The sequence below is a fragment of the Ailuropoda melanoleuca genome, chromosome 3, assembly GCF_002007445.2.
Source record: "Ailuropoda melanoleuca isolate Jingjing chromosome 3, ASM200744v2, whole genome shotgun sequence".
Taxonomy (NCBI): Eukaryota; Metazoa; Chordata; class Mammalia; order Carnivora; family Ursidae; genus Ailuropoda; species Ailuropoda melanoleuca.
The window spans coordinates 55637536-55652549 of NC_048220.1; the positions used below are offsets into that span (position 1 = coordinate 55637536).

The window sequence follows — 15014 nt, forward strand, 5'->3', positions numbered from 1 at the left end:
TGGTTAAGAACATAAGCTTAGGCGTCTGCCTTCGGCTCAGGGCATGATCCTGGCGTTATGGGATCGAGCCCCACATCAGGCTCCTCCGCTATGAGCCTGCTTCTTCCTCTCCCACTCCCCCTGCTTGTGTTCCCTCTCTCGTTGGCTGTCTCTATCTCTGTCAAATAAATAAATAAAATCTTTAAAAAAAAAAACCATAAGCTTAGGGTCAAGCATAAATTGATTTGATCCCAGCCTTGCCACCTACTAGCTGTGTGACCTCTGTGAAGATTAAAATCTTTCTGTGTACAATTGGGTTGATAAAGCCTGTCTCCTGGGGTTGCTGAGAGGATGAAATGAGAATATGTGTGGTACATCCAAGCACTTAATAAATAGTAATTATTAATTATTACTATTATCAGACCATTTGGGAAAGTTATGTAAATGGAGGAACATACATTTACTACCTCAAAGGGTGCAAGAAGATCTAGAGGTAAAATGCCAGGTGCTACAGAATTACATAGTCAATAAAAATCTAAGAGAGAGTTTTGTCTTTACCACATTTGACCAAAAGGATGAATACAGGTGGGGCTGGTGATGTTAGGGCCCAAGAATCTACACTTATTTTAAGAATGAAATCTTTGCTTCTGTTGATTTTTGAAAGAGGTATCGATCCCATGATCCTAAAGAGAGCCAAGCAGGGCTGGTGGTCACTGGAATAGGCATGATAGCTCTTTCAAGCCAGTGCCTGTTCTGATGGGCGCTGCATTCATTCCACTTGGTAGCTGGTCTGTTCTGATTGGCTAGTGACTTATCCAGTGAAATATTTTTGAATATCATCCCTGGAAACCAGGTGTGACCATCAATTCAAAGACTTCAGTTTTTGTTAAAGGAGATGCATCTTTTTCTTTATAAACAATAAATTTCCTTTGCTCTTTTCTGACTTATGGGGTAAAATTGTGGGTGGCAGCCATTCATTAAATGAGCTCTTAGTAAAGGATATATAAAATGGTAGTGATCCAAATTCTATATAGTTAAATGAACTCATAGCTTAGCAAAGGATATGTAAAATGATGATTCGAATTCTGTATAGTTAAGTGATACCAAATGTCAGCCAAAAGTTAATATTTACATAAAGTAGAGTTAGCCAACAGACTACATTTATGGTTTCTTTTTAAAATATAATGTATGCTGTTCTATATGAAATTGCAGAACAGTATCTCATTGACTAACTGTGTAATTTTCTCTTAAGTTATGCAGACATTTTGATTGAGAGGGAAGTGTTAATGCAGAAGTACATTCATCTAGTTCAGATCGTAGAGACAGAAAAAATTGCAGCTAACCAGCTCCGGCATCAACTTGAAGATCAAGATACAGAAATCGAAAGACTTAAATCAGAGGTACTTCCCAGTTGATAGATTCTTCCCCATTGTTTCACACTTATTGTCATCACCTCATAATTACAGAAGGCCTACCAGGGCAAGATTTTAATCCCAAACTTAGTTCCTTTGCCGTCAACATGTACACGGTCAGACTACAGATCTATGCTAGAAAGGTATCTAGTCTATGTTAGGATTGAGTAAATATGCTACAGCAAAATACCAGAGTAATATGCTGCTTTTTAATTGTTTTGTGCTCCTGATGTCCTTCATTTGATCAGATTACCAAGAGTCGACTGTAATATGTAATTGTCTGTAGACTGACAATCGTAGTAACGGTAACTGTGAATCTGTCGTAGACTCAGTTAGAATCCCAAATGGCAACTAAGGAAGGAACAGACATGAAGTCCGGAAGACTTTACTGCTTCTGTATCTAAGCAGCCTTCTCCCCTCTAGAAGTTTGAAAAACACATCTGAGTTAAAATATAAGACATTTTCCAGGGTATACTTTTTCCTGAATTTGGAATTCCTACCTCCCTCCACCTCCACCCGCCCTGAAGGTGAACTTCTGAGGCCCTGCACCCCCAGATTGTGAGATTGTGCCAAGTAAGAACAGAAGATGGTCATGGTATCTGCAGCCGTGGCGGTGGGCCTGGGTCCTCCCATGCTCACAAGTGCCACTGTCTATAAACAGAAACCCGAGGGTACCTTTCCTTGCTCACTTCCCTCGCGGGAAGTGGTCGATAACTGAAGAACCGAGAAAGAATGTAGGAAACAAGATTTCCCCCTTTCTGACTGGGGGTGCATTAGCATTTTCTTAACTTCAAAAAAGAAGAATAGAACAGAATGAAACCTACTACTAATCGTATCCCATTGACAGAACGATTCAGGGTCCTCAGTCTTGGTAGCTTTATTGTCACTTTTACAGTTATTGGATAATGTTTTCCTCTTTGTTCCTCACACCTTCCTCTAACACATACTCTGAATCTTGTGAGGGATTTTTACCTCCTGCTGCCTGTGTGCATCACCTCCAGCTCACAGAGCAAGGGGATAAGCTGATTCCACCTGGATCCGATTGCTTCTCCGGTGATAAGTTGCGAAGCACGCTCACCCTATCATTAGTGTTGTTAACTTCCCAGTTCAACCCTGAAATCTGATACAGTGCAAGCAACAACAGAAAACTTAAGAAACCTGCGTTTTAAAAGACTATATCAGGCACTGTAATTGAAAACAAAATTATTGTGTTCTTTCTTTGCACAGTAAGCTAGAGCAGATGCTTGTCGGCTAAGTGAAAGAGCCTGGCATTTACTCCACAAGAGAAACTCAGCACCAAGCAATGTTGCCCAGTCTTTATTTGTGCACGCTTATCTGTCTTCACTATGTTCTATTTTAGTCTGAATATAGATTGCAGCCCCAAACCGTCAGAAGCAGGTATGTCTTGTGTGGTCAGTTGGCAGGAACAATAATTTATTTCTCACTCCTTTTATTTTCCCACATGTCTGCCAGAAAATGGCAGAAATGTGTATTTAGTATTGGTGACAACATGTAAAGACAGGTCAGCGGAATCAGTTATGACTCTTACTTTTTAAATGTCTGCTGGTAGTAAATCTGTGTACGTTCCTACCTTTATAAGAGCCTGCAACTGAGTGGTAGTCTAATGAATTTTATTCCTAAGTGGATTGGGGTGGCCATGTGGTCTTGAATTGCCCCTCACAGGCCACATAACTGAGCTGGAGATATAAAGAGATCCCAGGTTGTTTCAGTCCTTTTTACCTCCTCACCTTTTCTTGGTTGGCTTGGATCAATCCCAAGGCTCTGAAGTTCCTTTTGCAGTTACCATTTCCCCAAGGAATTGTGTGAATCTGCTGTACTATGTGTACCTGGAAGGCTGCAGGCTGATTATGGGAAGCAAGAGCTTTGGCTTGAATGTCATTGCATTTGGTGACCACAGGGCATTGCAGGCATCAGGCAAGATGGCGGCATGCCACTCAGCTCCTGTGAAGGCCTTGGCCTAGTCACTGGGCCGAGTTTTGGGCTGACATTTCTCCTAACCCAATCCCAGTTCATGCTTTGCACAGTCACTTCTTATAAGCACTTTTGTTAGCAACATAACAAGCTTGTGGTGAAGGTCATGCTTCCCCTGCCTTAGCATCAAAGGAAGAAAGGATGGATAAAAAACGAGTTTCCTGAGGATCTCTTAAACCACCTTGTAGGTGCAACTTCCTATGAGTTAATGGCCATAAGCTGGTATTTCGCAAAACATGAAATGGACCAATTCTGTGTTCTAGATTATCGCTCTTAATAAAACCAAGGAACGAATGCGGCCTTACCAAAGCAACCAAGAAGATGAGGATCCAGACATCAAGAAGATTAAAAAGGTAGGATCTTTGGGGTTTCTGGCTTTGGGGAAGTGTGGTGATCAGTTGTCTGTCCCGTAGTGTCCCTGAGCTGAGAGCGACCTTGGTGTATCTGTTCTGATGGCTTTCAGACTTGCCCTTCGGAGTGATCCGAGTGTGGCTACTCCGGAGAAGTTTCAGCTTGAGATTTTTTTCCAGTTCTGGGAATCCCCTTTTGGACTCTGTGGGAAGGATGCCAAAACCAGACATTAAGACAATAGTGTTCTCAAGTCGGGTTGAGTAAGTGCTGTTGAACCTCCTGAATTTGTGCTGCTTTCATATCTTAGGGGAGTATTTTTTAAATGACATTTAAAAATATTTCCTTTAGATTTAGATTTCAGTGCTTATTTAGAAAGGATTTTTGTGAACATGTGAGAAGATTGACTAAATACATCTGCTCAGATTTCTGTTTTATTATCGTTGTTCCTTTCTTGTTTAACCTCCACATAATCAGCCTATCTTTCTGCCTCACTGTCCTGTATTACTGTACAACTTTTGCAATTAACCAGACACTGATACTCACTTTGTTCTCCTGTGTTTGATGTATGTCATCTAGGCTTTGAGTTCCATGATCTTAATTCTCTCGTAAATCACCTACTCGGCTTTGTTAACATTACGTGAAAAGCTTCGCAGTTAAAGAACTTAATCTTTAGATACACATCTTCAGATCTTTATTTCATCTTAATTTTCTCCTTATTCCTGCTTTCCTTGCTAAATAATTATTCCCCTTTAATTGTAACAAAACTTTAAATATTGCTCAGTGTTTGAAGTAGAAATGTTTCTTGGAACTAAATTGCAATGTTTTCAGTTTTTAAGGAATAAAAAGTGAAATAACACCATTCCATTCTTAGAATTTAAAATTTTTAAAATTGAGTTTGGTTTATGTTATTGCGATAAAAGATTAATGCTATTGCCTTTCTTTTCTTAGTATGCAGTTGTCTGCAAACACAGATATCAGTAAAATACAATTTCCAGGGCTTTTTGTTTTGTTTTGTTTTTTGTTTTTTGTAGAAACAGGTCTTTTAGTAAGTAAGTAAACCAGCGTTTGCTCAGCAGGCAATACCTGACTAAGTAATGGAAAGATTTTATGTAACACAAATTTCGATTAAGTTGATTTTTGAAAATACTTCTGTTAAACGGAAGAATAACGAAAAATGCTTTTTACATTTTCTGCCTTCCTATTTCTCAATAGAAGCAATTAAAAAATTATTTTTGAACTTGTTAAGTAGGTTTTGAAATCAGTTCTATTGTCCTTTATATCCCAATCAACCTAATGTCTGCGTGGAAGGGGGTGTTTCAAATGAATTAGTTTCTCTATTCTGATCTTGCCAAATGTCAACATAATTTTTTATCTTCAGGGAACCAAAAATTGAAATTTATCATATTACACAGAAACTTCCAATAAGAGTTCTCCAAATAATGGGCATCTAACTTCTCCCACATAATTCTATTAAAATGTGGTTAATTTTTATTGTTTGAAGCATGGCAACTGTATGAATGCCTGCGTGAAAATTGACAGTTTGATGACAACATTGGTAGGTGAATGACAGAATTTTAAACATTGCAAAAGAAGAGTAGATGTTTAAACACATGATAATTTAGACCATATGGGTGCAATAGTAGGGAAAAAAATAATGTGTGTAAGAATGTGTTGAACAGATAGCAATGATACTAAAAGGAAATTTGGAGTGCTCCTGGGTGGCTCAACTGGTTAAGCAGCTGCCTTTGGCTCAGGTCATGATCCCAGGGTCCTGGTCTCAAGTTACATGGTGGGCTCTCCGCTCAGCGGGGAGTCTGCCTCTTCCCCTCACTCTCCCTCCGTGCTCTCCCTCTCTCTCTCTCAAATAAATAAAAATAAAATCTTTAGAAAATTGTTTAAAAAATAAAAGGAAATTTAGTAGCGATTTAATGCTTTCAATTATATGTGGATTTGCAACCTGCTTTGTTGCTGAATCTGCCACTTAGATATCACACACCCTAATAAATGTCATATAATTTTTTTATATTTAGAAAGGACTTCAGATTGTTTTGATCCATTATTTTATAGGTTAGAAAATGGAAGACCAGAGTTCAGAGTTACCCAGAAGGTTAGTGCAGAACCCTTGGGTTCAGGTATGTCTGGTTAGCACCCAGCATTTACCTAGACACTTGAAAGGTGTTCAATAAATACTTGTTGGCTAAAACGCACAGGCCAGTGCACTTTCTCAGGGTTGTTTGTTATTTTTCAAATCAAATTCAGATCAATTTGAGAGGCTATCATGTTTTCTACAGAATTGATTTTTACTTATATTTCACGTTTCTTTTCACAAAATAATCTCCATTGCAAATCATTAGCATGTGTTTTCTCCATGTGGCTGAGAGAGAATCCTTGCACTTAACGCCAAGCAGGTAAAAGAATGCCAAGTCTGATTGAATCTTTACTGTGTGACTTACCATGAAATTTAGTTTACTTGTGTATAAATGGAAGGGGTCAGATGAGCTGACATCTAACACTTATTTTCTAAGCTTATTAGAAAAAACCCCTCAATAACAACAAATCAAATAAACTGATTTAAAAATGGGCAAAGGACTTGAATAGACATTTCTGCAAAGATGAAATCATATACACATGATCTATGGAGAATTCCTATGCATATGAAAAGCTGCTCAATATCACTAAACATCAGAGAAATACAAATCAAAACCACAGGGCAATGTCATCTCACATCCATTAGCATGACCACCATCAAAAACCAGAACATAAGTGTTGATGAGGATGTTGAGAAATTGGAACCTTTGTGCACTTGTGGTGGGATTGTGAAGTGGTTCAACTGCTATGGAAAGCAGTATGGTTGTTCCTCAAAAAATTAAAAATAGAACTACCACATGATGCAGCATTCCCATTTCTGGGCATATATATGAAAGAATTGAGCACAGGATCTTGAAGCGATATTTGCACTCCCATGATCACTGAAGAACTATTCACAATAGCCAAGAGGTGGAAGCAACTCCCATGTCTATCAGCAGATGAATGGATAAACAAAATGTACATATAGTGGAATATTATTCAGCCTTAAACGGGGAGGAAATCCTGGCACATGTACAGCATGGATGGACTTTGAGGACATTACATTAAGTGAAATTAACCAGTCACAAAAAGATAGGTACTGTGTGATTCCACTTCTAAGAGCTATCTAAAGTGGTTAAATTAACAGAAACAGAAAGTAGAACGGTGGGTGCCAGGGGCTGAGGGAAGGGAGTAGTGGGGAGTTGTTTTACAATAGGTATAGAGTGTCAGTTTTGCAAGATGAAGAAGGTCTGGAGATCTGTTGTACAACAATGTGAAATACTTAACACTACTGAACTATACACTTAAAAATGGTTAGGATGGTAAATTTTAAGTTATGTGCTTTTTTACCACCATTAAAAAAATCTTAATACCTGCTTTTATATTGTTAAAGAGTAAACCTTCAAGTTATTCCTTTGTTAAAAAGTTAATAACTAAATATATAATATTATCCTATTCTGGTGTCCATACGGGCGGTCCTAAAGAGCTTAAGATATGGAAGAACTTGTGAAGCTGAGAAAAATATTATTTTTAAATCCTCTTTTTTTCTGCTATCTGGAAAAGCCTGATTATGTAAATAATAATAAAGCCTATTATATAAATAACAATAAATTATTTATTTTAGTGATGGGACCATTAAAGCATTAATGAAAAAGCAGTGTTTTATATGGCACAGGATGCGAATCCTTACCGGTAGGCTTACCAAAGACAGTCACAGCTCCCTGAGACCTTTCTGTTGTCGTACTGTAGGTTCAGAGCTTCATGAGAGGATGGTTGTGTAGAAGGAAATGGAAGACTATTGTGCAGGATTACATTTGTTCTCCTCATGCTGAAAGTATGAGGAAGAGAAACCAGATTGTGTTCACCATGGTTGAAGCCGAGTCAGAGTATGTTCACCAGCTCTACATCCTGGTCAATGGCTTCCTCCGGCCCCTGAGAATGGCGGCCAGCTCCAAGAAGCCTCCCATCAGCCATGATGATGTCAGCAGCATTTTTCTCAACAGGTTTGTCTTGGCATAAATCAAAGAGTCATGTGAAAAATGCATTTCTATTTCCTAAAAGAATTTTCACGTTACTCTTTAAAGAATAGGTATCATAAATTCACCTTTACGAGTGTATGATATTGAAAATAAGAACGCTGTCATTTGTGTTATGCTATTTGTCCAAATATACATGTCTTTATCTGAATCATGGCATCTAGTTTTCTGTTTTTTTTCTCTATTTGACATATGTTTTCTTGTCATTGTGTGGGCGTGTGTGTTGGGAAAGATAATCTCCTTCATAAACTGAAGGAAATGGAGTGAATAATGGGTCTTTACATGTAATTTTTACAGACGTACTTTAGAAAGAACAATAACTAACAGAGGGCCTGAGAATCTGTAGCAAATTCATTTGCTCAAAAAATATTTATAATGTCCTTCCTGCTGAGGATTCCTCAGTGAGCAAAGAAGAAATCCTTGCCTTCATGGAACTTAAATTTTAATGTGGGAAGAGAGACAATGAATAGTGAATAAGTGAAATATGTAGTATATTATATGGTGATGAGTGTTGTGGAAAAAATCAAGAGGGGGAGAGGAAAAGGGGAGAAAGGGTGTGTTTTATGTAAAATTTAATAATTTATTTATTTTTGAATACATAATACATTTACATTGCTCAAAATTCAAAACAACACAAAAACATCAAATAATTCTTACTCTGTCTCTGTCCACCCCATTTCCCCCACTTTCTGTCTTTAACCATTTTCATTAGTTTCTTATATCTCTAGTATTTCTTGATGTAGATCCAATCAAATATGAATATAGTGTTATTTTCCCCCTTCTTACACAAAAGACAGTGAACTTTAATATGTACTTGCCTTTTTCACTTGACAGTATGTTCTAGACATCTTCCCATATTGACATCTAAAGAGCATTCTATTTTTTAAAAAATCACTACATTGTTTTACATTATGGGATGTGCCATAGTTTTTCTCTAGCCAGCCTTTGGAAAGGCCTCAAAGATAAGTTGATATTTGAATAAAGACTTGAAGTTGATAGGGAAGCAAGCCTTTTGGCTATCTGGGAGAAGAGCTACACAGACAGAGGAGACAGCATGTGCAAAGGGCCTGAGGCTGGGGCAGACCTGGCTTGCTTGTTTGAGGAACTGTCTAAGGTCCACATGGATGAAAAGAGGTAACGGTCGGACACTGTAAGGATGTTTGCTTTTGCTGTAAATAAGATGGGCAGATACTGGTAGCATTTTGAGGAGAGGAGTATCATCATGTAACTTATGTTTTAAAATCTCACTCTGGTTTCTCTGTTGAGAATAGAGCACAGGAAAATCAGTTTGGTGGCGATTTCAATAAACCAGATGAGAGATGATTGTAGCAGGTGGCTATTGCAATAATATAGGCAAAAGATGATTGTAATGGAGGTAGTGATAAAGTGGGTATATTTTTAAATAGAGCCAATGCAATTTCCTGATGAGTTAGATGTGGGGTTTTGAAGGAAAGTCCAAAGCTTTTGGGTTGAACAACAGAAGAATAGAGTAACTACTCACTAAATGGAGAACATTGAGGTATAAACAGGTTTAGGGGGAAAGATAAAGAATTTTAGTCTCAGACTCCTCAAGCATGAGATGCTATTAGCCATCCAGATGGAGAAATCGGTGGAACAGGAATTGGATATTAGTGTGGAGTTCAGGGAAGGAGTTTGGGCTGGAGATATAAATTTGGGGGTTCAATAGCATATGAATTGTATTTAAAGCTGTTGGTCTACCTGAGATTACCAAGGGAGTAAGCACAGATGAATGAGAGAAGAGGAACAAGGACTGAGCCCTGGGATATTCCAACATTTAGAGATTAAGAAGATGAAGAGGAACCCACAGAAGAGAGTGAAGAGGATCAGTTAGGGTTGTAGGATGAAAACCGGTAGAATAGGTTGTCCTGGAAACCAAAGCAAGAGAGAATGAGCTATGTCAAAAAGGTCAAATAAAATGATAACTGAGACCTGAGCATGGGTTTAACACAGAGCTTATTGGTAACTTTGACGAGGGGCAAAGCCTCATTGAAGGGGACTTAGGAGAGAATGGGGGAAGGATAGTAAGAGAGAGTTGGTATCGAAAACTCAGTGTTGCTATAGAGAGGAACCAATAAAGAAGATGCTACCTGGAGGTAAATTTAAAAGTATAAAAAAGTGTGTGTGTTTTAAGATGCAATAAAAATTACACTGATAATAAGGGGAAAATGATGTAGGAGAGAGGGGTAAATTGCTGGAGCAATAAGCTTGCATTGACAAAAGTGGATAAGAACATGATGTTCACGTCGAGTTGGAAGCATAGAGAGGAAAAAAATAGTACCTTGACATGTATGTCATTAGGAAGCAAGGACATGTGGTGACAGTGCTGATAGAAGGAAAGTGTTGGGGTTAGGTAAGAGAGGAAAGGTATAAAATAATATAGTATAATTGCTAGGCAGCTGCAAGAGCCTATATTATTACTCTATTAGGCTGGTGGGCATTACTTTGCAGGGAGACTAGTCAGGATGGTTGTGTTTTTTTCTTTAACCACTTTCAGCTGCATGGGTGCAAGTGCAGAGTAGATGGATGCTTGGCTTTTTTGCTGTTGTGTGAGACTAATATGATGAAATCAGAAATGAAGAGGTATAGGCAAGGAAAAGATTATAACAATGAGCCAGGGAATGTAAACTGTGTGGAGAGGGAAATGATGGTGTGAGGGGGCGGTGGTCAGTGATAAGATGACAGGATCATGGATTAAGGTCCTGGTGATTGAAAGGATTTTTGGAGTCAGAATTCTAAAGGAAGTAAATTGAAAGATAAGGAGGTGGTCAGAGAATAGTTTGCTTGAAACTGAGGTAGGGAAGGGATGCAGTTACTGACAATGACAAGGTCTAAAGTATAATCAGGGGAGTGTTGACTGAGGTCAGTGGAGGGTAAGATCCCCAGAGGAGAGGAGTTCAAAGCCTCTAGAGGCCAGGATATGGAACTGATGTTTTTTTTGTGCATATTAGAGTTGCCCAGAATTATGACAGGAGTAGTGTTGGAGAAAGGACTGCCAACGAGCTGGGAGCTTGGAGCTCAGAACTCAAGGCGTTAAAAGAGTAGCTGGGAAGTTCTGCTCCAAGATGGTGATGTAGGAAGACCCTAAACTCACCACCTCCATGGAACACAACAGATTACACCCACCTATTGATAGAACAATTCCTCCTGAAGAAGAACTGAGGGCTTGACTGAACAGTTTCTGCATAACCAAAGACAGAGAGAAGGGCAAGAGACCAGCAAGAGAGAGGGAGACATGGTAACAAAGGGAATCAACCCTTGATGCTACAAACAGCAGTGGGACTAGGGAGTACTGAGGGTCCAGGAGCAGATTCCTCTGTCCTTGGGCACAGAGTAAAAGCCACAGTTTAAAAGAGCAACTGGCATATAAAAAAAGAGACAACGCTAGAACTTTGCCAAGTGGCAGAAGAGCTGCATAGGTACTCTCCAAGTCAGAGGGACTGGGGCACAACACAGTTTGTGTTCCTACCCCACTTTTTTGTTTACTTGTTTTTATAAAAACCTGGAAAAGTAACATATTAGTTTTGTTAGTTAACATGTTCCACACACCTGTATGTTTGTCTGTATATTCCTTTAAGGAAGTAACTTCAGTGTCCATCAATAGACCAATGGATAAGGAAAAAGTGGGGGGTATGTACACATGCACACACACACACACACACACTGGAATATTACACAGCTATAAAAAGGGGTGAGATTGTGCTATGTGAGACAACATGGATGGGGAGAGTGTTTTACTAAGTGATATAAGTCAGACTAAGAAAGACAAATACCATGTGGTTCCACTCAAAAGTGGGATCTAAAATTAAATAAATAAATAAATAAACAAACAAAAAGTGGAATCAGACCTATAAATACAGAGAACAAACTGATGGTTGCCAGAGGAGAGGTGGGTAAGGGGATGGGCAAAATGGGTGAAGGGGAGAGGGAGATACAGGCATCCAGCTATGGGATGAGTAAGCCATGGGAATAAAAAGCAGAGCATAAGAAGTATAGTCAATTGCATTGTAATAGTGATATAACAGGAGAGATGGTAGTTACGCTTGTGGTGAGCATAGTATAATGTATAAACTTGTCAAATTAGTAATTGTACACCTGAAAGTAATGTAATATTGTGTATCAACCATAGTAAAAAAATTTTTTTAAGAAAAAGAGCAAAAATTATTGGAATGTGTTTTATTTTGGATTTTAAAGAATTAGGCTTTTTTGCATTTATCTTATTTATTTATTTTTCTTTTATTATTGAAGTATAGTTGACATACAGTGTTATATTAGTTTCAGATGTACAGTGTAATGATTCAACAATTCTATACATTACTCAGCGCTCAACAGGGTATGTGTACTCTCAATTCCCTTTATTTTATCCATCCCCCAGCCTGCATTTTCTTTAAGTTATTGGCAATTCTGAAGTAAAAGTTATTTTCCCTAGGTTTTTATAAAGTGAAAACCCATACTGTAAGGAAGATATTAGGGACTAAATCATAGATCGTAATTGAAATGCATTTAAATATTTAAAAAGGCATGGCTGGGGGTCTATAGATGACTGCAGAAAGAGTGGTTGATGGACAGTAACTTGGTTTTTTAAGCTATTTATTTATTTATTTGAGAGGGGAGGGGCAGAGGGAGATGGAGAGGGAGAAATAGAATGTCTAACAGACTCTATGCTGAGTGCAGAGCACGTCTTGGGGCTGATCTCAACGCCCTGAGATCACGACCTGAGCTGAAACCAGGAGTCAGACACTCAACTGACTGAGCCACCAGGTACCCCTGGATGGTAACTTGTTAACAGAGGGTTAGAAGCTTCTCTGTTGTGAGGTGGGAGGGAGATCTCCCCAACATGAGGGGGCAATGGTCGCGCTCAAGTGTGTGGGACATTGCAAGGGACCTAAGGGGGGGCTCCTCAGGCTGCGAGGCTCGCATGTGGGCGATGCTTCAGTCACCCAAGCATGTCATTCCAACAGCTCTGAGGACAGTGGGCAGGATGGTAAACTGCACTCTGGTGATGGCGGCAGAGCCCACAGTGCATGGCTCTTAGGTCTCCTGTGGGGAGTTGTTACTGCTGTATTGCCTGATCTGCAATGTGGAAGGCCAGGTTGGTCATATTGTTTAAATTCGGAGTCGGGATGTGCCGTGCCTCGTGGAAGGCCAGGCTGTAAGCTCTTCACACGGTTAGACAGTTAGCAGTTGTTGACTATACCTAGTCCTTAATGGAGATTTGAAGAGGTTTGTTTTTATTTTTTTATTTTATTTATTTTTAAGATATGTGTTTCTTTTTTTTTTTTTTGCTTTTTTAAAAGAAGTTTTTATTTTAATTCCAGTTAACATACTGAAGGGGTTTGTTTTTACAGCTGAGGCTTATAGGGTGTTTGTTGTCATTGCTGTTGTTTAACTGGATTCCTTTCCTTGCCTTTAAGTGGGAGGTACAGTTATGGCAGGTCAATTTTTTTGAATTTCTTTTTTTTTTAAGATTTTTAAATTTATTTATGAGAGAGAGAGTGAGCAAGCAGGGGGAGGCTGAGGGTGAGGGACAAGCAGACTCTGCGAGCTCCGACAAGGGGCTCGATCTCACGACCCTGAGATCATGACCTGAGCTGAAACCAAGAGTCTGATGTTCAACCAACTAAGCCACACACCACCCCGATTTTTTTGAGTTTCACGAGTCTATACTTAAAAAGAATCACCTCCCTATCTACGTGCAGGATTGTTTCATCTGTTTTCTAACCATCCAGGTATCAAAATATGAAAGTAGATATATCAGTTAAATGCATTTAAATCAGTTATATACATTTAAAAAGAGAAGCCTCTGTGGGAGCGGAGGGAGTTCACTGCTTCCAGAAGTCTTTGGAGGCGCTAGATGAGTAACGTCAGGGAGCTGCCGCTGGAGCTTTGAGTTCAAGGGCACGGCACCGCAGACATGTTTCAGTGGTTAGCAAAGTACAGCCACCACTGTTGCTGCCGTATCTGCCTCTCAGGTCCGGGAAGCTGTTGCCTAGAAACCAGAACGCTGAAGCCGGGTGCTGGAATGGCCCCTCACTCACGCACATCTCCATGACTGATTTTCAGCCACAGGAAAATCACTCTACTCCTGCCTTCCCTGTCTTCCCAAGTGCATCTGTCGGTGCACCTGGTGGCACGGAACTTACATCCAGAACCGCATTTACAAGGGGGGCTGGGGAGCGTAGCTTTAGCTTTCCGTCTTGTCCACCTAGAAGGAGGATGGGACAGAGGTTGAAAGACTAATATACTATATCCACCAAACTAGCTTTGGTTGAAATCCTTGAACAACAAACACTGCTTAGTTAACATTTCTATAAAAGAAAAATAAATCAAGCAGTGTGTATTTTGTTTCAGGGACCACTTGGAAAAAGTTAAGGATTTCCCATTGATGTTTCTTGTAGTGGAATTTGACTTCAACAAACCGACTGTCTCACTTACATGCACGATTCTGTATTTGATCGTGTGGATGCGTTAGTTCAGAAAAGGCTGTAGAGGTTCATGCCAGTGGGTTAATTGTAATGAGGAGAAAGCAAAAGTTGCTTTGGTAATTACTCTTCTTGAACCCTTTAGAAATATGGATCTCTAACAATGCATCGTTCTTATATTAGTCTCTCCATGTAAGCTTTGTCTGTTTCAGAGGATTCTTTCTCATTTCCGTCTTGGGAGTCCTAGGAGTGGTTACGGTAGAGTTCTGCCAAAACTTCGCGATGGATTTTCCCCCGTCTCTGTCAAAACTCATTTTAATGAAAGAGACAGTCCTTTCCCTGAGTTATCATCTAGGATTAAATCTAAGAGAAAAAGGATCACAACTAATTTTTTGATTATCAGTTGAAGTGCTACATTCTAACAGTAGAAAGATGTTTCTATTATAAATTGATAGAGTTATATGACAGTGATTTGGTGCTTCCAGTATTTGAAGCTTAGCTCAAAATTTTCTTTGAATTTTTAAGATTGTCTGGAAGGGTGATGCCTGGTTGGCTCAGTTGGTTAAGCATCTGCCTTCTGCTCAGGTCACGATCCCAGGGCCCTGGAATTGAGTCCCGCATTGGGCTCCTTGCTCAGTGGGGAGCCTGCTTCTCCCCTGCTGCTCCCCCTGCTTGTGCTCTCTCTCTCTGACAAATAGATAAATAAAATCTTTAAAAAAAGATTGTCTGAAAGGCAC

General features: G+C 39.4%; 1 protein-coding gene across 1 annotated transcript in view; it reads left to right on the forward strand.

Annotated features, from left to right (window-relative positions):
• The window catches only part of RASGRF2 (Ras protein specific guanine nucleotide releasing factor 2), a 229871-nt gene that overhangs the window by 82676 nt on the left and 132181 nt on the right, over positions 1-15014 (forward strand). Inside the window, exons 3-5 of the mRNA XM_019796394.2 lie at positions 1232-1379; positions 3647-3736; positions 7551-7804. Coding sequence (XP_019651953.1) covers positions 1232-1379; positions 3647-3736; positions 7551-7804 — 492 coding nt within the window. The remainder of the gene's footprint in view (positions 1-1231; positions 1380-3646; positions 3737-7550; positions 7805-15014) is intronic.